The 25,147-nt window shown below is 33.4% G+C and overlaps 1 protein-coding gene across 3 annotated transcripts; it reads right to left on the reverse strand.

Annotated features, from left to right (window-relative positions):
- Positions 1–235: 235 nt before the first annotated feature.
- Positions 236–23,091, reverse strand: si:ch211-258f14.2. 3 transcript variants are annotated; one of them, XR_012401756.1, is made up of 13 exons: positions 22,689–23,091; positions 19,887–20,061; positions 17,696–17,762; positions 10,140–10,473; positions 8,490–8,578; positions 8,260–8,404; positions 6,606–6,694; positions 5,220–5,309; positions 5,037–5,133; positions 4,774–4,848; positions 3,102–3,179; positions 2,387–2,990; positions 236–1,984 (listed from the first exon to the last, which is right to left on the reverse strand). XR_012401756.1 is itself a non-coding variant. In XM_021475418.2 (13 exons), the coding sequence occupies exons 1-13, from the start codon at positions 22,929–22,931 to the stop codon at positions 719–721; spliced, it is 1,770 nt and encodes a 589-aa protein (XP_021331093.1). In that variant the 5' UTR covers positions 22,932–23,091; the 3' UTR covers positions 236–718. The 3 variants fall into 3 exon arrangements, 2 of the variants coding, with proteins under 2 accessions (XP_021331093.1, XP_002661405.2); XM_021475418.2 differs by having other exon boundaries at positions 236–833; positions 2,812–2,990; positions 4,774–4,842; XM_002661359.5 differs by having other exon boundaries at positions 236–833; positions 2,812–2,990.
- Positions 23,092–25,147: the final 2,056 nt, after the last annotated feature.

Here is a 25,147-nt window from a genome sequence, read left to right on the forward strand (position 1 = left end):
ATATATATATATATATATATATGCATGTCAAGGAAAACACTAAACAACATGGGATAAATATCACTTAATATTATCATTTTGTATTATAATTTCCAGCGGAATTAAAATGGTAAATGCAAAAAATAATTTAAAAAGTAGAAACATATTGCTATTACTGTAAAAAAAAAATAATAATAAAATACAACAATCAGTAATTAACATGCTTAATAAAAACATTTCAGAGAGACACAGATGATAATGTCAAATATTGTTTTTATTTTTGAGGCCTTGAGGTACACCGAGTTCCTGAAAACAGTACAGTCTTATAGAGAGAGAGAGCATCCAAACATAATACCAGACCAGAGTAAAGAAGTGCATTTATACAGTAAAGTGTAATTTATATGAATATTCATAATACTGTGATCAATCTAATACATTAGAGTGCTAATGTGTCAACTGAGAAGTGCAATATGTTCATTTTATTATCACACACAATAACAAATAGTTCCATACATGGCGCTCTGCGATGACTTCCCATTAATTCTTATACACATAATAAAGTAAATCCAATCCTGAGAGTAGACAAAGGCGATATGCTAAACAGAGTGTAGTCCTGCAGTCTCTGTTCAACACACAGTAAGACACCATACAAGAGTTTAATTCAGTCATAAAGTGCAGCATAGACATCCAAAGGCATATTTGCACATCAGAAATTTAGCAGAGATGCTGGAGAATCAGCTCAGGGTCTCTCTAGGACCACACTGAGGAGTTGAGAAAGAAGCCGCTGGGCAGGTTGACTGATGGGATAGTGATCGGGAAGTTTGTCCTCCAGATCTGCAGTCTTCACATAGTACCTGTGGAAAAAAAACAGAGTAATTAAGAAAACATGACAGTCCCGATGCGACCCTAGATTAACATCTTTCCCTACCCCCATGGTGCGAATTACACATTGACAATCGGGGTAGGTCATTTTTTTTGGTAATGTTATGTTGTGTAATACAGATCAAATGTATTTATCTATATTATTTATGAAGCATATTTAAGCTTTCAGTGTTTTGTGGGATATTTTGTATATTGTGACCTTCAGTATCCTCTGATTAGCTATTTCAGACGTCAAACTATACAAACTATGCAGCTAATTTTACTTTACTTTCAGGCTATATGTAGAAACAAACACCTATTTTACAAGAAAAGTTTGAACGCGATTATGCATTCACAAGGGTATAAAGTCCATTGGGGGGGGGGGGGGTAAATTTATGTCATCTATTATTTTAATTTGTAACATTAGTATTTAGGATGCAGATCAGAGCAAACTATTTCTCACTATTTAGAAGGGTGACCCCCATACATATTGTTTTGACTTCTTTCAGAGGAGATCAAGCATTAATTAGGCGGGTCAATCCCCCCCAAAGACCCCTGTAATTCGCACCCTGTCTACCCCTAAACCAAACAACAAATGTAAGTTATTCCCAAAATCGGAGGGGAATAATAGTTGGATAGCTATCATGTAGAAGTGCATAAACCTAACCGTAAGCCTAAACCTAAACGCATCCCTTAATTCTGATTATCTGATTGGAATGTTGTTTCAGGATCAACATAGATGTTAATCCAGGATCATGTCCGACTTGGTGAAATCAGGTTAGGGAAAGTGCTGCCTTACGGGATATTTACACAACAACAATTAAAAAACAGGACAAAAAAAAACATTTCTGAACAATTCCAACGGGATATATGCATAGTAGTGTTTTTCAGCCACCAATAAACTTCTGGTGAACGCTTAATGTGGCCATTTTCAAGTTATATTTTACAGCATCAACAAATAAAACTAAAAAAAAAAAAAGTTAAATAGACTTAAGCATTCATTTAGTTGTTCAAGCGTAAAACGAGAAGAAAGACCATATAAACACTAGCGTTGTGTCACAACTTCCAGCAATCTAATCCTTGTGGATCGCTGGAGAACTATACACACACCACACATTAAAGAACTGCAACTCCCAGCATGCACCTTGCACACACCGGTTCCTGCTTTCCGCTGATTGCAAACACAACCACCTGAAGCTATTTATGAACTAATTCAAGGACTTTATAAACAGCACACACACACACATCTGGGCTGAGTCTTTTGTGAAGGACGCTGACAACGGATTTGAGGATGCAAATGCAGGTTTATTACAAGAATGGACAGGCAGGCAATGGTCAACAGGGTCAAACAGATACATGCAGAGAATCCAGAGTCGTGGTCGAAGAATGAGTGAATGATCAGTAAACAGATAAACAAGACTCAGCCCAGATGTATGTGTGTGTGTGTGTGTGCTGTTTATACAGTCTTTGAAACAGTCCATGAATAGCTTCAGCTGTGTATGTTTGCAATCAGTGGAAAGCAGGAACAGTTGTGTGCGAGGTGCACGCTGGGAGTTGCAGTTCTTTAATGTGGTGTGTGTGTGTAGATCTCCAAATTGTTATTTGTAATAACAGGAATGAGTTTTTCTTTTAATTGTTTAAAGATTTCATATTATGTCCCCAAAATATACCATTTAAATGCCTCTTTTTGTGTTGAAGTAAAAACACCTTGTTTTGGGGTGTGTTTCTTTAAATGCAAATGAGCTGCAGCACTCCACCCCTTTTCCAGAAGAGGGCGGGGTCTTTACAGCTCTTGCATCAGTTACTCCATCCACAACATAATTTGTTAAAAAAGGTGAATTGAAAATAAAAATTAAAACAGAATATTTTCACGTTTCAGGATTTAATTGCTTAACTATCATTTGAAACTAGGCTTTAAGATCTCTGGCCCTAAAAATGGGAATGTTTTGCTTAATGAAGCTCATGAAGGACCTGAACTCCTCCTTGAATCCTGTCCTGATGTATTTGCTCAAACAGGGGCTGTGCTGCAGACAGGCTAATAAAACACAGCATCGCTGGTACAGAAGAACCGCCTGAGAGGGGCTGATGGGAAACTGCGGGCCTGAGAGAACCAGAACCGTCTGTTGGGCCTGATATCCAACAAATGGGAGCTGAGATGGAGATAAACCCATTAGCTAAAGGTATGTTCATACATTCGTTCTGGTATGTTCATTTTGTGGACTTATGCAAATATTAATGAAAATGAATAGGTTTATACTCACTAAGAATGGATGTGGTTTAAGCAATCGAAACACCCAGCCAATGGTAAGGAAATGTCCCAGAGCAGGTGTGCGACTTGCCTTTGAATGGTAAAAGAAATGAGTAAAAGTGATCAGTGTTAAATTTGCATATGCATGGTATATATAGACAAATGACTAATAGTTCACTCAAAAAAAAAAATGAATCATTGCATTTGCTAACGTTTTTTATGGTAAGTGGTTGCAAATAATTTATATGGGCTGAATTTAAAGAAACACATTAAGCTGAACATTACTGAATTTAATGTGTTTGTTTAAATTCAGCCCATATAAATTGTTTGCAAGCACTTACCTTTAAAATTTTGCAAATGCAATGAGTTATTGCTTTCAGTGTGTGGAATAATTATTAAAGTTTTTGTAAAAATGTCATAAGCTTTTATGGGATGGAAAACACAGTAAACTTGTGAAATATTATGAGAATTTAAAATAACTGTTCTCTGTTTTAAGTAGCTTTTAAGGTGTTGTTTATTATGTGTTTCAAAATTGAGTTTTCAGAATAATTACTCTGTCACAGGAAACAATCCTTAAAATAAAATATGGGTCATTCAACTGTAAATAAATGAATGTTTAATAAAATTCAGAGCTAAAGTTTTCATGACCTAATATATTGCTAGCAATATTGTTATGGAGCATGGTTTTGTAGCTGGGTTGTTGCATAAAAATATGGTATTTTTTTTATTCATTTTTTCATCCATTCATTCATCTATCTATTCACCCATCCATTCATCAATCTATCTATCATTCCATCCATACATCCATCCATACATCCATCCATCCATCCATCCATCCAGCATCCATCCATTTATCAATCCATCCATCCATCCATCCGTCTATCCATCCATCTAGCTATCGTTCCATCCATCCATCCATCCATCCATCCATCCATCCATCCATCCATCCATCCATCCATCCATCCATCCATTCATCATCCATCTATCCATCCATCCATCCATCCATCCATCCAGCATCCATCCATCCATCATCCATCCATCCATCCATCCATCCATCCATCATCCCATCCATTTATTTATTTATTTATTTACTCATTCATTCATTCATTCATTCATTCATTCATTCATTCATTCATTCATTCAGTTAAATACCCTAATCATTTGAATGGTTGTGTATCCCAGTTTTCAGAATAAAATAAAGCAGTAGCAGCAGCAAAAAAAATAAATAAATAAATAAATAAAATAATAATAATAATAATAATAAAAGTAATCATAATAATAATACTAAAATAATAATATTAATACTAATAATAATAATAATAATAATGATAATAATAATAATAATAATAATAATAATAATAATAATTTTCACATCATGTTAGAAATATTTCTCAGAAGTGAAATCGAATATTCATTCATTCATTTTCTTGTCGGCTTAGTCCCTTTATTAATCTGGGGTCGCCACAGTGGAATGAACCACCAACTTATCCAGCAAGTTTTTACGCAGCGGATGCCCTTCCAGCCCCAACCCATCTCTGGGAAAGAAACTGAACATTATAAAATCTAATCACATTGAAAACAGTTGTTGTAAAAGTAAATAAAAAAGCTTATGGGACATTTTTAAAGCATTAAACATGTATTTATTATTATCATTGACTGGCAGTTTACCATCTTATTGTACTTACCTCCTGACATAGCACAACCACCTCAAACAGCAGAGCAGATGCTGCATCCAGATAGTCCGCCTGCAGACTCTGCAGCTGCCAAACACAAAGACTTTTCATTATCTCAATTTACATTTGATTATCATAAATTAATTGATCATAGGCCAGAATAATAAAATAAGACCAGAATAAGATTTTTTTTTCTGTTCCTCACACTGGGTAATGTATGACATTTGAATGTTAAAACACAATATTTAATTACATTTTATTCCATAATGGACTACCTTATTAATTGATGATTTGGTGTCGTTAGTTGTGTCTGGCAGCTGAAGATCTGGATCACACACTAAAGCGAGCAGCATGTTTGCTGTAGTGTCCCCTCTGCATCATAAACAGCCACATCTCATTAAAATAAGCCTTCAATAATAAGATCACACCGGTGTACTATCAAAGGGAGAATCACTCACTTTTTGGCCGTCAACATGCTGAGCCTCTTTGGTTCGATCTCCGTTTCCCTGAACATCAGGCTTAATATCTGAACCACTACAGTGCAAAGCCTGCAGGACACAGAGACATTGTCTTTATCTTCATACTGTTGCAGAAACTGCATTAATTATTGCACAAATAAACAGAAACAGCATGAATTACACAAAAACTACAGATATCATTATTACTATTTTCAAATGGGTTGAAACCCAGCTTTTATTTTGTCTTGTACCGATGACGTTATGAAAATATTATACAGTGCTTCCCACACATAGACTTTTTCTTGGGCGCCCAGGAATAATATTAAAGGCTGCCCAAGTATATTTGGTGACATTTCTTTTTTTTTTGCCATAATATAAGATATAAGTACACATTGAAATGCAGTACAACACTTTACATGCATTTTTTTACAACAGTAACCTTGCTACATTCACAAACAAAACAAAATAAAATTATATATATATATATATATATATATATATATATATATATATATATATATATATATATATATATATATATATATATATAATTTTATTTTATATTTTAATTATATTTTAATTTTATTCTATAATTTTATATATATATATATATATATATATATATATATATATATATATATATATATATATATATATATATATATATATATATATATATATATATGGGTAATATCACACGAGTAGCAGTGTGCTATGGCTGCATATCAGCACTGGTGGGAGGCGTGCTTTAGTTCCAACCCTGCTCCAATACACTTACCTGTAGGTTTTAAACAAGCCTGAAGGACTCAACTAGTTTGATCAGATGTGTTTAATTAGGGTTGGAACTAAATTGTGCAGAGCTGCGGCCCTTTTGGAACTGAGTTTGACACCTGTGGTCTGCAGTATTTCTCTGTTGCAATCGGGATTTCACAATAATTAGCCACGAAGATAACAACGAATCCACTAACGTTACCAGACTGCTGTTGTGTTTGCAATAAGGAAAAACGCTACACACGTGTGGACTTTGCTTATTTCAATCTGCCTACACAACACACATTCCTGATATGCGAGCAAGTCGATATAAATACAGCACCACAACATACAAAAAGAGAGATCATCTAACCTGCCAACATGTCTCTGAAAACTCGGGAGACCGTATACAAGTAGTATACTCTGCTCTGAATGATGTTAAAATAAAAGAGTAGCTTGAATGTTTTAACGCTCTGGCAATATTATTAAAGACTGTATTAAGGACCAGAACATTGAAAAACAATCTCATTATAGTGTTGTACAACGTGTAAAGATGGATTAACATGTTTAGCTTGTCATGATACTGACTGGCATGCCACTGCAGAACACTAGAAATACATGTGCATGTCGGCTTACAGAAGTCTGTCAGCTGTGTGAACGCCTCCCTGCTCCCCCTGAGAGCTCTCAGACAGAGTTTTCACCAGGAAAGGATAAAGGTCAGGAGACTGGAGAGCAAAAAAAAAAAAAAAAACATTTTAAAGGATGTAATGTTTTTTAATTTCCTTCAATATGCTTACATCAATCTAAGCAGCAGCTCTTTTCTTAATGTCTGAAATAGTTGGTTGGTTCAAGAAACTGATATCTGTAACCTCTCTGTGCTGATTGGTATCATAACCTAGTGTTCTCTGATTGGTCAGATGGCACAGTCTGCTCTGATTAATCAAATAACCCAGTCTGCTCTAATTAATAAGATGGCTGAGTGTGTTGTGATTGGTCAGATGACTCTGCTGTTCTCTGAATAGTCAGATGATACAGTCTGCTTTGATTGGTCAAATGACCACATCTGCTCTGATTGGTCAGATGCCACAATATATTGTGATTGGTTAATTTACTCTACTTCTCTGTGCTCTGATTGGTAAGATAACCTAGTCTGCTCTGATTGGCCAAATAACCTAGTTGCCTCTGGTTGGTCAGATGGCACAGTCCGCTCTGATTAGTCAAATAACCCAGTCTGCTCTAATTGATCAGATGGCTGGGTGTGTCGTGATTGGTCGGTTGATTCTGCTGTGCTCTGATTGGTTAGATGGCGCGGTCAGCTCTGTTAGGTCAGATGGCAAAATATGTTGTGATTGGTCATTTTACTCTACTTTGCTCTTATTGGTCAGATGGCCCAGTCTGCTCTGATTGGTCAGTTGGCAAAATATGTTGTGATTGGTCATTTTACTCTACTTTGCTCTTATTGGTCAGATGGCCCAGTCTGCTCTGATTGGTCAGATGGCAAAATATGTTGTGATTGGTCATTTTACTCTACTTTGCTCTTATTGGTCAGATGGCCCAGTCTGCTCTGATTGGTCAGTTGGTAAAATATGTTGTGATTGGTCATTTTACTCTACTTTGCTCTTATTGGTCAGATGGCCCAGTCTGCTCTGATTGGTCAGTTGGTAAAATATGTTGTGATTGGTCATTTTACTCTACTTTGCTCTTATTGGTCAGATGGCCCAGTCTGCTCTGATTGGTCAGTTGGTAAAATATGTTGTGATTGGTCATTTTACTCTACTTTGCTCTTATTGGTCAGATGGCCCAGTCTGCTCTGATTGGTCAGATGGCAAAATATGTTGTGATTGGTCATTTTACTCTACTTTGCTCTTATTGGTCAGATGGCCCAGTCTGCTCTGATTGGTCAGTTGGTAAAATATGTTGTGATTGGTCATTTTACTCTACTTTGCTCTTATTGGTCAGATGGCCCAGTCTGCTCTGATTGGTCAGTTGGTAAAATATGTTGTGATTGGTCATTTTACTCTACTTTGCTCTTATTGGTCAGATGGCCCAGTCTGCTCTGATTGGTCAGTTGGTAAAATATGTTGTGATTGGTCATTTTACTCTACTTTGCTCTTATTGGTCAGATGGCCCAGTCTGCTCTGATTGGTCAGATGGCAAAATATGTTGTGATTGGTCATTTTACTCTACTCTGCTCTTATTGGTCAGATGGCCCAGTCTGCTCTGATTGGTCAGGTTGCCATGTCAGTTGTGATTGGTCAAATTGGTCAATGAGCACACAGCAGTCTCTCACCCTCCAGAAGAGTTTTTTGATGGTGGGGTTTCGGTATGTGGCCGTGCGCAGCTCCTGCAGCAGTAAATACAGACTCTCCAGACTGATGTTTTCCTGGAGCAGCTCTCCGCTCAACTGACTGAACAACTGACACGTCCGTTCCCAGCTGTAAACACACCAGCACACACACACACTCTCTCATCCTGTGCATTAAACATTGATGAACATGAGCGGCTTGATTGGAAAGATACCTGATCTTATGATTTATCGGTTTCTTAGGGGAAGAGGAGGACAGGCCACATTTCTTCATGTACACTGGGTCCAGCATCAAAGTTGATCTCTAGAAAGGAGAAAACATGACATTTCAGAAAGGGAACAATTGGGAAAAAAGCAGTTTGTGTCCATAAAACATTTACTTTTATTCTTATATGCAAAAATGCTTTGTTTTTTTGACCTGTAAACCTTTCAGAATCAGCTTTTATAGGTATCATTAGCATTTTACTTTTGAAATGTATTATAATATGAGAATAGTGTATTAAATGAATAATAAAAAAGAGAGAATATTATATAATCTTTCATTATTATTTTATTAACTAAAAACAATTATTGGTAAAACCCCAGGAAATATAGCATATATTATAATATATTATATTTTATGTACAGTATATAGTAATAATGAAATATATTATTCATATGAATTAAAATAATTATTTAAAAAGTGAATAATATTTAATCTTTTATCATCATCATTATTATTATTATTATTATTATTATTAATAATAATAATAATTTTAAAAATACTTTTATTATACTGTTATTAGTAGTAGTAACTAATGTAAAATATCAGATGGTAAAACCCCAGGAAAATATAGTATGTATTATAATAAATTTAATTTTATGTACAGCATATAGTAATAATAAAATATATTATTTATATTAATTAAAATACTTTTTTAAAGTGTGAATATTATATAATCTTTCATTATTATGATTATGATTATTATTATTATTATACATTTTTTAAATATTTATTTTACCATTATTAGTAGTAGTAACTATTGTAAGATGTCAGATTGTAAAGCCCCAGGAAAATACAGTATGCATTATAATATATTATATTACAAAAGTCTGAAAAATATATAATCTTTCATTCATTCATTCATTCATTCATTCATTCATTCATTCATTCATTCATTCATTCTTCTTCTTATTATTATTATTATTTTGTTTATTATGATATAATTAGTATGTTAATATTGTGAGATGTCAGATGGTAAAACCCCAGGAAAATTATGATTAACGTCAAATATGAATTATGAAAATTATTTATAGACATTGTCTATAAATATATACATAATGTTATTAATATAAAATAAATGTACAAAAATGGTAATAAATAAATAAAATATAATTTGATATATAGGGAATTATCTCTAATGTCTCGCCTCGTAAGTTACAACCAGCATCAAATGCAATTATTTTCTGTATAAACTGATGGCCATACACAATTAGCTTGCATTTTGACTATTAAACACACAGCTATGGCTACGACGAACACACACGCACAGTCACAGACGCACTATGAAATAGCTTTACTTTCATTGTTATTAATATTAATATTCAACAGTAATAGTAATAATAATAAGAAAAAATAACACTAATAATTAAATAATATATATTAATTAAATATAATACTTATATAAAACAATCTAAATAAACAGTAACAAAGTTTCAAAATATCAATGCACTGCCTGCCATGTAAACTTGTAGATTCGCAACTTACAATCTGCATCAAATGTAATTTAAACGCAATTATTTTCTACATAAACAGATCACCGTACACAATTAAACTGCATGCTGACTTATTAAGACACAATTATGGCTGTGATAAACAGACGCACTATGATGTAGCTGCTCCAGGAGCTCTGGAGGTGAAGGAATATTCGTGAGGATGGAGAAACGGCGTAAAGGTGCAGCTCTTCCTCTTTCTCCTCGCCCTTCTGCTTGTCTGTTGTTGTTGCTCTCCTTATGGCTCTGCTCAGGACTGAACCCCTGTGACTGAACGCTTCAGGGCTTTTCCTCCATCTGTGCTCAGTATTGCTGATGTTTGGTAGAGGAGAAGCAGGGGAGGAATTAAACAGATGCGGCACTACTGGGTTTGGACAGGAGGCCGAACGTCTTTTAGGAATCACACTTTCCTCTTCTTCCTCTTCTTCTTCCTCCAGAGCGCCGTCACTATAATAGACAATTAAATTAGGTCAACTTTTTTTTAGAGAACATTATAAAAAGGGATGTAGCAAAATTGAAAACAATGTGTTGAAATAGGATGATATAGAGAAATGATAGAGAAAAAGGCAAAGTCATAATATATTGATATAATTTTTCATTTTCTCAAAAATCATTATAAAAAGTCTGTTTAAAAACTGCAAAACGAAAAAAATACTACTACTACAACGAATACTGTTACTATTTTTATTGTTATATTATTATTTTTAAAATGCATATTACAGAATGGTTACACCTCGATTTTTGGTACTAAAATCATAATTAAAGTCTACTAGAAATGAAATCAAATTGTTAATTTTAAAATATGCAGATGATTAAGATTTTGTCTTTAAAATCATCCTAAATTATTCATTCATTCATTTTCTTTTCGGCTTTATTAATCCAGGGTCGCCACAGCGGAATGAACCGCCAACTTATCCAGCTAGTTTTTACGCAGCGGATGCCCTTCCAGCCACAACCCATCTCTGGGAAAATCCTAAATTATCAGTTTTTTATTATTATTAAACTGTACAAACAGTGGTTAATAGGCATTCAAATGCATTATTATTTATTATATTTATTGTTTATTATATTATATTTATGGAGTTTGCGTTTTCTCCACATGTTGGTGTGGGTTTCCTCCGGGTGCTCCAGTTCCCCCCACAGTCCAAAGACATGAGCTATAGGTGAATTGGATAGGCTAAATTGTATGTAGTGTATAAGTGTTCATGTCAGAGTGTATGGGTGTTTTTCAGTACTAGGTTGCAGCTGGAAGGGCATCCGCTCTGTAAAACATATGCTGGATAAGTTGGTGGTTCATTCCACTGTGGCGACCCCTGATTAATAAAAAGACTAAGCCGAAAAGAAAATGAACAAATTAATTATTTGAAAAAATATTAATATAAAATGATAATAATTAAGTAACTATTGGAACATCAATATTAAACTAAAATAATAATTTTGTATATAATATATATAATATATATACATGATTTAAATATATTTATTATTATTATTAACAAAGCATACAGGCTGAAAAAAACATATACTGACAAAAATCAAATCAACTACCATGAAATAGATATACTTAAGTATCTTAATGCAAAGATGATGTTATTTCTGGTCATTTTTTTATTATTAGGAAAATTTGTTTTGCTATAAAGAAAAATAAAAACAATAAAATAAGAGCTCTGTTCCTCAAAAATACTATCTCTACCCCTCCTGCTATCTCACACTGGAAAAGTCTTTTTATCAATTAAACTGGGAAAATATATGGCCCACAAAGCAAGTGAAACTCTTCCTCACTTATTTTGGTCAAGCAACCATGTGTTCCAATTTTGGCAAGATGTTAATTTATTTATCTCAAATAATAGTTCACAAAACATTTCTGTTGTTTTTATACAAATTTTAACATCTGCTTTATAATAAACCTTATTCTTTTTTATGCAGATTCTCCATTCATAAATGTAAATTTCCAAAATACAAGCCAGTATTTATATTTAAAGATTTAAACTTCCACACAAGAGTTTACCAAACATGTAACATCTTTCGTCTGAACAAAATAAACAGTTTTGCATTCAATATATATATATATATATATATATATATATATATATATATATATATATATATATATATATATATATATATATATATATATATATAAATCATTTGCAACAGAATATAATCATAATAAAGTGGTCCAAGATTAATCTATTTTATAATCAAAACAGGACAGGTGTCTTCAAAGAGCTTCCCTGGACTGTATAATTTGATAGAGCCTTTGATAAAGCACAAAAGCCACTTTAACAGAATATATCCTGCAGGAGGCGCTGAGCAAAGAGGTTCAGTTTAGATGCCAACCATCATCATCATTACATTTTAGTTTCCTCTAAAAGCACACGGGATAAAGCGCAAATCTTTCCATGTCTCAACATTCTCATTATTTTGCTTAGTGGAAAATGCCCTCAAACTGTTTTTAGGTGCCCTGACCTACTTTTCACTGTTGCTCTGATGTCTGAAACTTTCACAGAGCACTCTAGCAATTCAATAAAGCCCACAAATCAGGACGATACAGGGAAAAAACACTGAGATATTAAGCATTTTTCTAAATATTTTAATAATTTATATTCATTAATGAAAGGAAAACATCCAAAATAGACTTTTAAGTGTTTCTTTTATAGCACTTCATCAATCAGTGTCAGTAGATTTCAATTAAAATACATTACAAAGAGTTGTACCATACATTTTAAACTTACAGTACTTCAAATGAGCAGATCTTAAGGACACCAAATTGCAGTTTTAATGTATAGTGATTAGGTTCTTACAGATGCATGTGTTCACATGCTATTTTATTATACTATTATACTATATTTTATAGTAGGACTTCATCCAATGCTCAGATTTTAATATATTCAAATTATATACTCATATCGAATGCCTTATTTGAATATAAAAATATTAATATTTTTTTACAGTATAACTTTATTCACTGCTCATATATAATATATGCAAATTATATGCTCATATTGAATGCACCATTTGCATATTCAAAAAAAAAACAGCAATGTTTTTTACAGTATGGCTTCATCCAATGCTCAAACTTTAATATATGCAAATTATATGCTCAAATTGAATGCCTCATTTGCATATTCAAACACCACATTTTAGAAAAAAATAACTATTAAAACCAATTAACTGGGAAGTATGCTAAGATGGCTAGAAAACTTAAGTTGACTCAACTTAACAATTTAAGACAGCAATACTGTTTTTATAATACATGCAAATTATATGCTCATATTGAATGCACCATTTGCATATTAAAAAAAAAACAGCAATGTTTTTTACAGTATGGCTTCATCCAATGCTCAGACTTTAATATATGCAAATGATATGCTCATATTGAATGCATAATTTGCATACTTTAAAAATTAAGATAGCAATTTTTTTTATAGTATGGTTTTATCCGATGCTCAGATTTGAATATATGCAAATTATATGCTCATATTGAATGCATCATTTGCATATTCAAAAATAAGACAGTTGTATTTTTTACAGTATGGTTTTATCCGATGCTCAGATTTAAAACATGCAAATTATATGCTCATATTGAATGCCACATTTGCATATTCAAAAGTAAGACGTTATATATATATATATATATATATATATATATATATATATATATATATATATATATATATATATATATATATATATATATATATACATACATTTTTTACAGTATGACTTCATCCAATGCTCCAATATTAATATATATGCTCATATTGAATGCCTCATTTGCATATTCAAACATAACATTTTAGAAAACAATTCCTATTATAACCAATTAACTGGGGAGACTAGAAAAGTTAAGCTGATTCAACAAAAAAATTAAGGCAACAATATTTTTAACAGTATGACTTTGTATTGTTTATGACCAATTGACTAGGAAAGTAAGATGATAACTAACTATGTCAAATTTTCGTCCGTCTTTAGCTGTGGTCTCATACATTAAACATCAGTAAAGCTCCCTTTAAATAACAGCTAAACCTCGTCTCTTGTGATTTAGCAAGCGTCTCCTGCCTGAAGCTCACAAATATGTGTTAAACATGAACTAATGGCGTCCCTTGGGCAACACGTTCAAACTGCTCTCAGATCAGCGCCGACTGGCATCTCCAACCATAAACGTGCGTCATTATGATCGTCAGGCTCACAGGTTTTGCTGATGTTTTAATTGGGCATTTATTTGTCAGGGTTCTGTGTCTCCTCTTGTGTTCAGGCAACGGTGTGAATGACGCCAGCTACAAACACTAAGAAATATACTAAGCTTCAAATGCATGTTTTGGGGTGTTACACACATTGGCAGGCAAGTTTATTTATTTGGCACATTTTATGGTAATTAACTAGTAACTAATAGGTTTTAACAGTTGAAGTTATTATATATAATCATTGTTGGCCTGCAGTTATATAGCACATAGGTGATGTCTATGTGTGCGTGTTTGATGAAGTGTATTAAGTGTATGTGTTGTGCTCCATTTTATTTTAGCTTTACATTAAATGATTAAATATTGGACAACAGCACTAATATATCCCAAATGAAAGGCACTAAATTACACTGTAAAAACTGTTAGTTTATGTAATTTTACCATTTTAATCTGAAATACAGTTAACAATTGTAAAAACCCAGGAGATTAATTGACCTGTTTCATGTTATTTACACTGCATATGTAAATTTACAGTATTTTCCTGTTATTTTACAATCTGAACAGTATCTTTAGGTGTAAATATCTAACCTAAAATAATAAGCAACATTATAAACATGTAACTCACATGCATAAGCTTTCACAATTGAAGTGAAAACGAGGAAAAAGAGAAGCCATAAAAAGAAACAGTAAACTCTGCTGCCGGTGGCCTCCGATTTACAAGATCCGTCTTTTCTTTTTCTGCGTTCATAAAACATGCATATGTAACACATGATCTCTCTGCTCTCACCATTTCCTCTTTGGAGGCTCACATTGCAGGGGTTCAGAGAGAAACGTACTCTGCAAACTCCATATGTTTGTGTATATATATATAAATATACAGCTGAAGTCGTATATTTGTTCCACAATTTTTGTTCAGCAGAGAGAAGATTTTTTTCAATGCATTTCTAACCACAATAGTTTTAATAACTCATTTAATAACTGATTTCTTTTATCTTTGCCATGATGATAGTACATATACATATACATACATACATATAATTGCACTAGATATTTTTCAGGATACTAGTATTCAGCTTAAAGTGACATTTTAAGGCTTAACTAAGCAAGTTGGAGTAATTAAATAAGTCAATGTATAATGATGGTTTGTTCTGTAGACAATCAGAAAAAAAAATAGCTTAAAGGGGCTAATAATATTGACCTTAAAATGAGTCTTAAAAAATTAATAACTGCTTTTATTCTAGCTGAAATAAAACAAATAAGACTTTCTCCAGAAGAAAAAAATATTATCAGACATACTGTGAAAATTTCCTTGCTCTGTTAAACATCATTTGGGAAATATTTGAAAAAGAAATTAGTTTACAGGAGGGCGAATATTTTTGACTTCAACGTTGACTTTTTTAATTAAGAAAAATGTTAACATATATAAGGAAACCTCAATCAGGATATCCAAATAATCTTAAAATATCCCTGCTATGACTCCACAGCCATTTAAAGTAATTTTTAGTATATGAAATGAAAGAATGTGTTGTGTTTAATATCTGTCTGCTGTGTTTGTGAGTCTCTAAGCCAACGATTCCCCTCTGCTCCTGGTGTTCCCCAGCAGGAGACAAACACCAGAGCAAAACACACACCAACATCAACCTAACAATACACAAAAACACAAAACAAATGCCAAAACTCTAGCTAAAAATTATTTAAAAATCACAAAAACTTGCTTTAAAACAGGTATAACTAAATTATATATATACTAATTATAACAACAAATTAACTAAAGCTTTACAATAGGGAAAAAACTACACAAAAAAAGATATATACAAGTACCAAAAATGCCCAAATACATCTGAAACTTATATGAATATAAACCTAAAATAAAAACAAAAAGAAAACAAAAAATGCATAAATAAAAAATAAACTATGAAGACTATTTAAATGACTAAATGTGAATATATGCATTAGGTATACAAATTATAACAACAAGCTGACTAAAACCTTGCAATTACAAGGGGGGAAACTACACACACATACATACAGTAACTAAATAAAAAACATACACAAAACTAAAAATGCACAGTTACTACAACTTACAAACTTGAATGAAAACAGAGAATATAGGAAAAGAGAACATATTAAAATATGCTAATAAAACTGTATCCGCTTGTTAAGTGTGGCGTCACGCAAAGCGGCTTCTGGGTCCAAGCGCTCTATGCAACTGAATGGGGAGACTCATGAAATGGGAATAATAAACGTTTACAAAGCGATTTGATGCTTTCAAAAATCACCATCTCAATATATACATGTCCATGCCTAATATCCGATGGCCAGAAAGTGATTATTTTTTAATAAATTGTTAAATTTTTGGGATTTGATATGCAGCAAGCCCAGAGATTGTTGTGTACACTATGACTTTATATAAAATTAACTTTAATGTGTGATAGGAATAAAATGTGATCATAAATAAATGATTTCTCCACTCCAATGAATGGCGGCGTGGACCCGGAAACAGTATTACATACGTCACAAACACATCACCACTTAACAAGCGGATAGTCAGTGCAATAGCCTAGTGGTTAGCGCGCCGATAAATGATGCAGTAGCACCTCAGGGCATCCCGAGTTCAAATCCCGGCTCGAGGCCATTTCCCGACCCTACCCCCTTTCTCTCTCCCACTTCGTTTCCTGTCTAAAATACTGTCCTATCCTCTCAATAAAGGCAAAAATCCCAAAAATAAATCTTAAAAAAAAACTGTATAGATTTATTTAAAAAAAAAACACACAAATGACCAAAACAAGCCAACAAAAAAAGAGTAAAACCTAAACAAAAATTCAAACAACAACAAAAAAAGACATTTCTAAAAATAGATTAAAAAAAACATATAAAAAAATGTAGATGTTCTCCAAAATGTATTCTCTAAAAGACTGAAAATATATCTGTTTAGCTGTGCCTTTAGTGAATGTACATCCCACAAATTACACTATTATCTCTTTCATTTCATTTTTCTCTCATTATATCCTGTTTTAACAAATTTTAATTTGTTTTTAATCGCTGCTTTTATTTTCTTATACTTGTCTCTTTTACTCCTTTTTATGTAAAGCACTTTGAATTGCCACTGTGTATGAAATGTGCTATATGAATAAACTTGCCTTGCTTTGTCTTAAAATAAAACAGTGTTATGCAACTGGACACATGAAAAATCTAATTGATGTCAATTGTAAGCAAAAACAACAATAACGACAGATAGAGCTTCAGTAAAGGCCTCAGTGTACTTTAAGCGAAATCCAAAAAAACTGAAATGAAGTAACACACAAAGCAGTAGATCTGCACATTTAGCATCCCGACGCGTCCCGCACTAAAGCTGGAGTTGCCAAGCAAACTATCTGTTAAAAGTGAGTCTGCTGGTTGTGCATTGTAAAGCGCGAGGCAGTAAAAATCTGCGCACTGGAGATAAAACTCTTATGAAAGACTCTTTGTGCAGCTGTTTACTCTACCTCAATGATGAAGGAGAGATTCTCCAGCTGGAGGATTCAGATGCTGACAGGAGAAGCGCATTCACTCCTAAGGAAGCACAACACAACACATTTCTGCATTACTTTAGTCATATGGTGCTTCAGTCTAGCCTGAATTTTAAGACTATCAATGTAGTGTTCAACTTTAGTCTAAACCTTTCAATTTGTTCAACATATATGGGACAAAAAAATGACGTAACTGTCCTGGGATTAATATATAAAAAATAGAAATATTACAAATGTAATATATTGAAATAAATTAAATCACAAACATGTTACATTTATATGAAATAAATATGTGTATTAAATGATAATTAAAACTTTCAAATTCACAATATTAATTTTTAGCATTATGTTATTTAAGGTTTGCCAGTTACCTTTTTTAAGTAGACTGTAAAAAGGTGTTTTAGTTGACTTCACTTTAAAAAAAGTGAGTAAATCCATTGACTTAAAATTATTAACTAAAATAACTATGTGTATAATAAAACAAATTAAGTTAGGTCAACTTAAAAATTCCAAGTTACAGTGGGTTTACTTACTTTCTTAGTAAAAATAAACTAAGTAACTAACTGCTTTTTATGGTGTGTTATCTATTAAACATGTAATGTTTAGGTTCAATGATAGGTAAATAGATAAATGAAATAGTTTCTTTATTTATTGTTTAATAATTAGTGTGTTCAAATGATTAGTCACGATTAATTACATCGTATATATATATATATATATATATATATATATATATATATATATATATATATATATATATATATATATATATATATATATTGTTGTAGTGTTTAAAAGTTAACAGAAAAGAGGACTTTTATTAACCTTACGGCTACGTTACGTTACGTGCATTAACCAATCCCAATGCTGTTTTGTCATCACGCGGGAGTTATACATACTGTTGTATGTGATGTTAGTTCAGTAGTATGCTCGCAGGTTCCAGTGTGGATGGTTAATAAACCGCTCTGCACTTGGCAAGAGCATTGCCCGCTGCTGTGAAGGTGTTATTCAAGTAAACGTTTGGAATGGATTTTGGTTGTTGTGTGGCCTTTTTTACGCCTCCACAGACACTTTTTACACCGATAGTGTTGGGTTAAAAGCACAACAATATATATACATATATACATATATATATATATATATATATATATATATATATATATATATATATATATATATATATATAGTTATGCATATATTTAAATACACACACACACACACACACACACACACATATATATATATATATATATATATATACTCTCACACAGTAAACACAAATATAATTTGTAATTATGAACTTTTAATTTGGATGCAATTAATCGCCATTTATTGTTTGACAGCACTGTTAATAATATATGATGTGCATTAATGTGTATTATTAATTTTGAAATCATTTAAACTTTTAAAATGTGTTTAAAAATGCTACTACTTTAGACTTTAAGATTTAATAAAACAAAATGATTCTCAAAACGTTTGTCAACAGAAGAGTTTTCTCAGGCACCGAATCTTTCATAGATGAACTCAGTATATCTAAGTGCTGAGTGTCCTTCTGCTCTTCCTCATAGTTAACCTCAGTCAGCTGTATATCCGGCAGGAGTTAAGCATCTTTTCCGCCCCGTGCAGTAAATCTCCATGCTGAGGTGTCATGTGCACATCTCTGATGGATAAGAGGAGCACAGAACTGACCACTGACACACATCAGAGTCAATCTGGGTCAAGCATGAGCTCGCAGATTAACACACTTCACTAATGACATTACAGCTTTAACACACCGTCAGTGTGTGGTTTATGCATTCTGGCTCTCTAATTATTTGTTTTCAACCAATTCACAGTTTTTTTTTTCTCTAAATTATGCAGTGATAAAAAGAGAACCCCAAAATCACCTCTGTAAAAACCTTCATTTGTCAAAAAAGAAAAGAAATAAAGAAAATACTTTTTTATTCTTGTGCCTGATTCATCAAGTGTTTAGATGTTTGTGCCAGAAATGTATACAAATTAGTGAATATTTCATTAGATAATAAATAACGAAGTAAAAAGGTCACTATTTTCCTTTTTTTATCTCACATGGAAACTGGAAGCTGCCATAAACACACATTTGCATTGTGCACAGTGAATTAATTCCTTATTAATTATTAGTTATTGATTGAATTAAATGTTTTTTTACCCTCCAGAGAGTGACGGGCAGCTGAGTTATATGCTCGTGATGGAGATTCAGTCATTTTGCTGGATCCTTTGGTTCTCTCGCTCTTTTCCCCGGCATTCTTTGTGGTATAAACAACACGGATGTGCAGAGATCGCTCACGGTCCTGTCCACTCAGAAAATCAGGCAAATCATTGATCTGTGAGGAAAGGCAGAGATTTGTGTTGGCATCGTGTTTACATATACACCTGATTTATTTACATGGAAATGAATGAGCTTTTAAGGCATCACACTGATTTTATTATTATTTAATTATTTTGTTTTGTCTAATGGGAAGAAAGCATCCAAAATACACATTTAAGTGTTTCTTTGTTGCACTTTATCAATCTGCGTCTAGAATTAAATTAAAATGAATATTTTAAAGGTAGTTTTTTTTTAAATTATGTGTTTCTCCTGAAAATGATTTGTTTCTTTGAGTCATAAAATAAATCTCCACTTCAGCAGCTTTTACGTAAAACAAAGTGCAAAGTCTTGTTCACATGTGTTCATATGGTTTTTAAAGTGATAGTTCACCCAAAAGTGAAAAATTACTCTCCCTCAAATCTGCATAGGTATCTTCCATCTGTTGAACACTAAAGAAAATGTTTTAAGAAATCTGAAAACCTCTAACCATCGACTTCCTTTGTAGAAAAAGCAAATCCTATGGAAGTCAATGGTTACAGGTTTTCAGCATTTTTCAAAATATCTTCTTTTCTGTTCAACAGATGAAAAAACTAATAATTTTTACAATTATTTTGGGTGAACTATCCCTTTACAGAGGAATTTGTTTATACATCAATTTTAATACCAAAAAATCTGATTATTTTTCCCTGCTGTTGTTTTTTTTTAATTGTGCAGTGATAAAAAGAGAAGCCAAATTCTATTTCTATCTATTTTCTATCTATTTTATTTCTATTTTTGTTTTTCCAAAATCTATCTATCTATCTATCTATCTATCTATCTATCTATCTATCTATCTATCTATCTATCTATCTATCTATCTATCTATCTATCTATCTATCTATCTATCTATCTATCTATCTATCTATCTATCTATCTATCTATCTATCTATCTATCTATCTATCTATCTCTCCATCCATCCATCAATCCATCCATCCATCCATCCATTCATCAATCTATCCATCTATCCATCCATCCATAAACCCACCCACCCTCATATCCATCCATCCATCCATCCATCCAGCCATCCATCCACCAACCTATCCATCCATCCATCCATCCACCCACCCATCCTCCTACTATCTATCTATCTATCTATCTATCTATCTATCTAATTGGCTGGATAGATGGTATACTAACGCCACAGTGTTAACTAATGTTAAGAAGCAGAACTCTCGATTTTAATAATGCATTAATAAATGTCGAACTATGATTAATAAACTCTGTAAAAGAATTGTCCATTATAATGTTAGTAAATACACTAAACTAACATTAATGAAACCTTATTGTAAAGTGTGACCACATTGTTGCTCAGAATCCTCAGTTGTCCTTACTTTCTGTGGAAAAAGGTATGAATGTAAGTTAATTCACAAAATGTTTAGTGGTTAACAGCATTAATAATGCAATATTTCTTTATTTATTAATTTATTTATTAAGTTCTTTTCAATTATACATGACCCGTTGCTGAGTCAGTGTCTTGTAAATGTCAGCTAAAGCACGACTGTCTGCTAACTAAGCAGTGGTGACAAGACAATGCTAATTATAGACAGGACGTTTACTTATCCTGTGCTGTTAAACTGCTTAAAGAAGGTTTGTTTGGGAAGCTTATGCACTTACAGAGCTCAAAGAATGAGTCATGGAACGTTTCGGCACTTAAAGGCTGGAAAAACCACAGATGGCTCAAGCATTTAAATGGCGCAATGGCAGAATTACCAAGGAAAATTCACTAATCTGACAATAATATGCAGGAGCACAGACAGACAGACAGACAGACAGACAGACAGACAGACAGACAGACAGACAGACAGACAGACAGACAGACAGACAGACAGACAGACAGACAGACAGACAGACAGACAGACAGACAGACAGATAGATAGATAGATAGATAGATAGATAGATAGACCATTATTGTAAACGCTTCATAAATCTACTAGGGATTCAATTCTACTCACCCAGATGAAACATTACTATATTCATTTACAGTAAATACTGTAGTATTTTTAAATCATGCTACAGTAAAGTGTATTATACAATATACTGTATATTACAGTATTTACAACACTTTGTTAGTGAATCCTAAAGAATGAGATAGTAATATACTGATAAATACTGTAAATTTTATACTAAAGTAAACTGTGGTGTTTTGTAGTATAAAATATTGTAAAAGCCTTTGTATAGTAGTATGGGGTAATTCGTTTATATCACTATAGTTGTATTATCACAGAATTACCATGACAGATTAATTAAGTACTTTATTATGGGTTCAAAACAGACTATAAATTATAATAGTATTTTTTGCACATGCTAATAAAATGCTTAGTGTGATCAATTGCTAATATATGATATCAATATGATAGACACTGTAAAAAAGCAGGGTTCCACACAATTCATTCATGTTGTCCCAACACAAATCCACTAATGCAACTAATTTAAGTAGATTGAACATAAAACAATTAGGTTTCCCTAAAAAAAAAATCTCCAGAATTGTGTTGTTTTAACTTATTTTAAGTAATAAGTTTGAAAAATAGGCAAAAATAATGTTGTTGAGTGCATTATGATTGATTGTCAATAATAATATTAGCATAAATTTGTGTTTCTCTCACCAGCTCGATGCTCGTGATGTGTCTGAAACTGAGCGCCTCTCGCAGCGCGCGCGGGTGATACTCGCTCAAATACACGCACTCGTCGCTCAAAATCACATGCATGAACACCTTCTTGACCGATCCCGACACCACCACACACGGCTCGGACACTCGGATCCGCTCGTACACATCCCGACTGGTGTTTCTCTTCAGGAAAGAGTCCAGTTTGCTGTTATTCTGCCCGTCCGCGCTGGTTCTGGCCATGGGAATGTCACCTTTCACAGCGCGCGCACGCTATGGTCCATATGGTCCCGCGCGTGGACTCATTGTGAATGCAATACAGGAGTAGTTGTTAATTAATTCATTGATTCCCTGCTGTGTCCTCTGTAAGGTGCTTCTCGCTTTCTGTCTATTTAACTCATGTAAATGAGAGAGGAGCAGCGCGCTCTCTTTGCGCATGCGCAGGCCCCCTTATAAATAGTGTGGCATGGCTTGGCTTTTTGTTTTGGGGAATAATATAATAAACAATATGGAAATGAGAAATTAATTGAATGTAAAACCGGTTAAAGCATATAAATTAACAAATGGCTATTTTTTTTTTTACAAAGAGTGCCATATGTGCCTTTACCTGTACTTAAAACACTCTACTTTAAACCATGTGGATAAGTAAATCAGAGATCATTTTATTTGTGACTGAACTGTGGTTTATATTGGAGACGTTTCATTTAAGGAGAGAATGATGCTGATGCTGATGTGGTGTTCTGTAAGAGATGAGTTTGCCGTTTCATTTTTCAAAAGCTTTCACGAAATGATAGCGACACAATTGCGCCATCGTGTGGCTATAGAAGTAAGTCACGTTAAAATAAATATGAATATAATCAATATCACAGTCACAGATAATCAATCATACTTAATGTTATTATATTCTAAATTATATAAAAAATATAATATATACTATATATATATTACCATATATACGGTATATACGGTGACCATATATATATGGTCATCGTCCACTTTATTAGGCACAGCTTACTAGACCTGGGTTGGACCCCTTTAACCCTCAAAACTGCCTTAATCCTTCGTGGCATAGATTCAACAAGATGCTGGAAATATTCCTCAGAGATTATGCTCCATATTGACATGGCAGCATCACCCATTTGCTGCAGATTTATCAGCTGCACATCCATGATGTGAATCTCCCATTCCACCACGCCCCGAAGGTGCTTTATTGGATTGAGCTCTGGTGACTGTGGAGGCCATATGAGTACAGTGAACTCATTGTCATGTTCAAGAAACCAGCCTGAGATGATTTGCGCTGTATGACTTATCCAGCTGGAAGTAGCCATCAGATGATGGGTACACTGTGGTCATAAAGGGATGGAGATGGTCAACAACAATACTCAGGTAGGCTGTGGCATTGACATGATGCTCAATTGGTACTAATGAGCCCAAAGTGTGCCAAGAAAATATTCCCACACCATTACACTGCCACCAGCAGCCTAAACTGTTGATACAAGGCAGGATGGATCCATGCTTTCATGTTGTAGATGCCAAATTCTGATTCCGAATATTGCAGCAGAAATCAAGACTCATCAGACCAGGCAACGTTTCTTCAATCTTCAATTGTCTATATTGGTGAGCCTGTGTGAATTGTAGCCTCAGTTTCCTGTTCTTAGCTGACAGGAGTGGTACCCAGTGTGTTCTTCTGCTGCTGTAGCTCATCTGCCTCAAGGTTGGACGTGTCGTGCATTCTGAGATGCCCTTCTGCAGACCTCAGTGGAAATGTGTGGTTATTGAGTTACTGTTGCCTTTCTAGTAGTTAAAACCAGTCTGGCCATTTTCCTCTGACCTCTGGCTTCAACAAGGAATTTGCGCCCACAGAACTGCCGCTCACTGGATATTTTTTCTTTTTAGAACCATTCTCTGTAATCCCTAGAGATGGTTGTGCATGAAAATCCCAGTAGATCAGCAGTTTCTGAAATACTCAGACCAGTCCGTCTGGCACCAACAACCATGCCACATTCAAAGTCACTTAAATCACCTTTCTTCCCCATTCTGATGCTCAGTTTAAACTGCAGCAGATCGTCTTGACCATATCTACATGCCTAAATGCATTGAATTGCTGCCATGTGATTGGCTGATTAGAAATTAGTGTTAAAAAGCAGTTGAACAGGTGTACCTAATAAAGTGGCCGGTGAATGTATATGACCGAAGTATAGAATAGAATATTTGGTTAAATCAAATCAAAATATCACTGTTGCTATCACTTTTTGATGATAGGCTAAATATAAAAGGTTGAATCACACCAAATAGAATATAACAGAACATGTTGGTATCATTTTTAGAATAAAACGCAGAGAATATAACGCTAACTGCAATCAATACTTTATAATTGTAGTTAGAAGTGCTCTACATTAAGGTTGTTATAATTTTGGTGAGACAAAGCAGGACATAAGCAAGACAAGAACACAAATACC

Source organism: Danio rerio, chromosome 4 (assembly GCF_049306965.1).
Source record: "Danio rerio strain Tuebingen ecotype United States chromosome 4, GRCz12tu, whole genome shotgun sequence".
In the NCBI taxonomy this organism is placed as follows: Eukaryota; Metazoa; Chordata; class Actinopteri; order Cypriniformes; family Danionidae; genus Danio; species Danio rerio.

Bases quoted from the DNA above. Each gene is read 5' to 3' on its own strand.
- si:ch211-258f14.2 (XM_002661359.5), bottom strand. From the start codon at position 22,931: ATGGCCAGAACCAGCGCGGACGGGCAGAATAACAGCAAACTGGACTCT. The intron at 8,579-10,139 runs GTGCGTCTGTTT...TCTCCTTTCTAG, and splicing joins CCTGGAGCAGCTACATCATA to AGATCAACTTTGATGCTGGA. The intron at 5,310-6,605 runs GTAAGCCGACAT...TGTGTCCTGCAG, and splicing joins CACACAGCTGACAGACTTCT to GCTTTGCACTGTAGTGGTTC.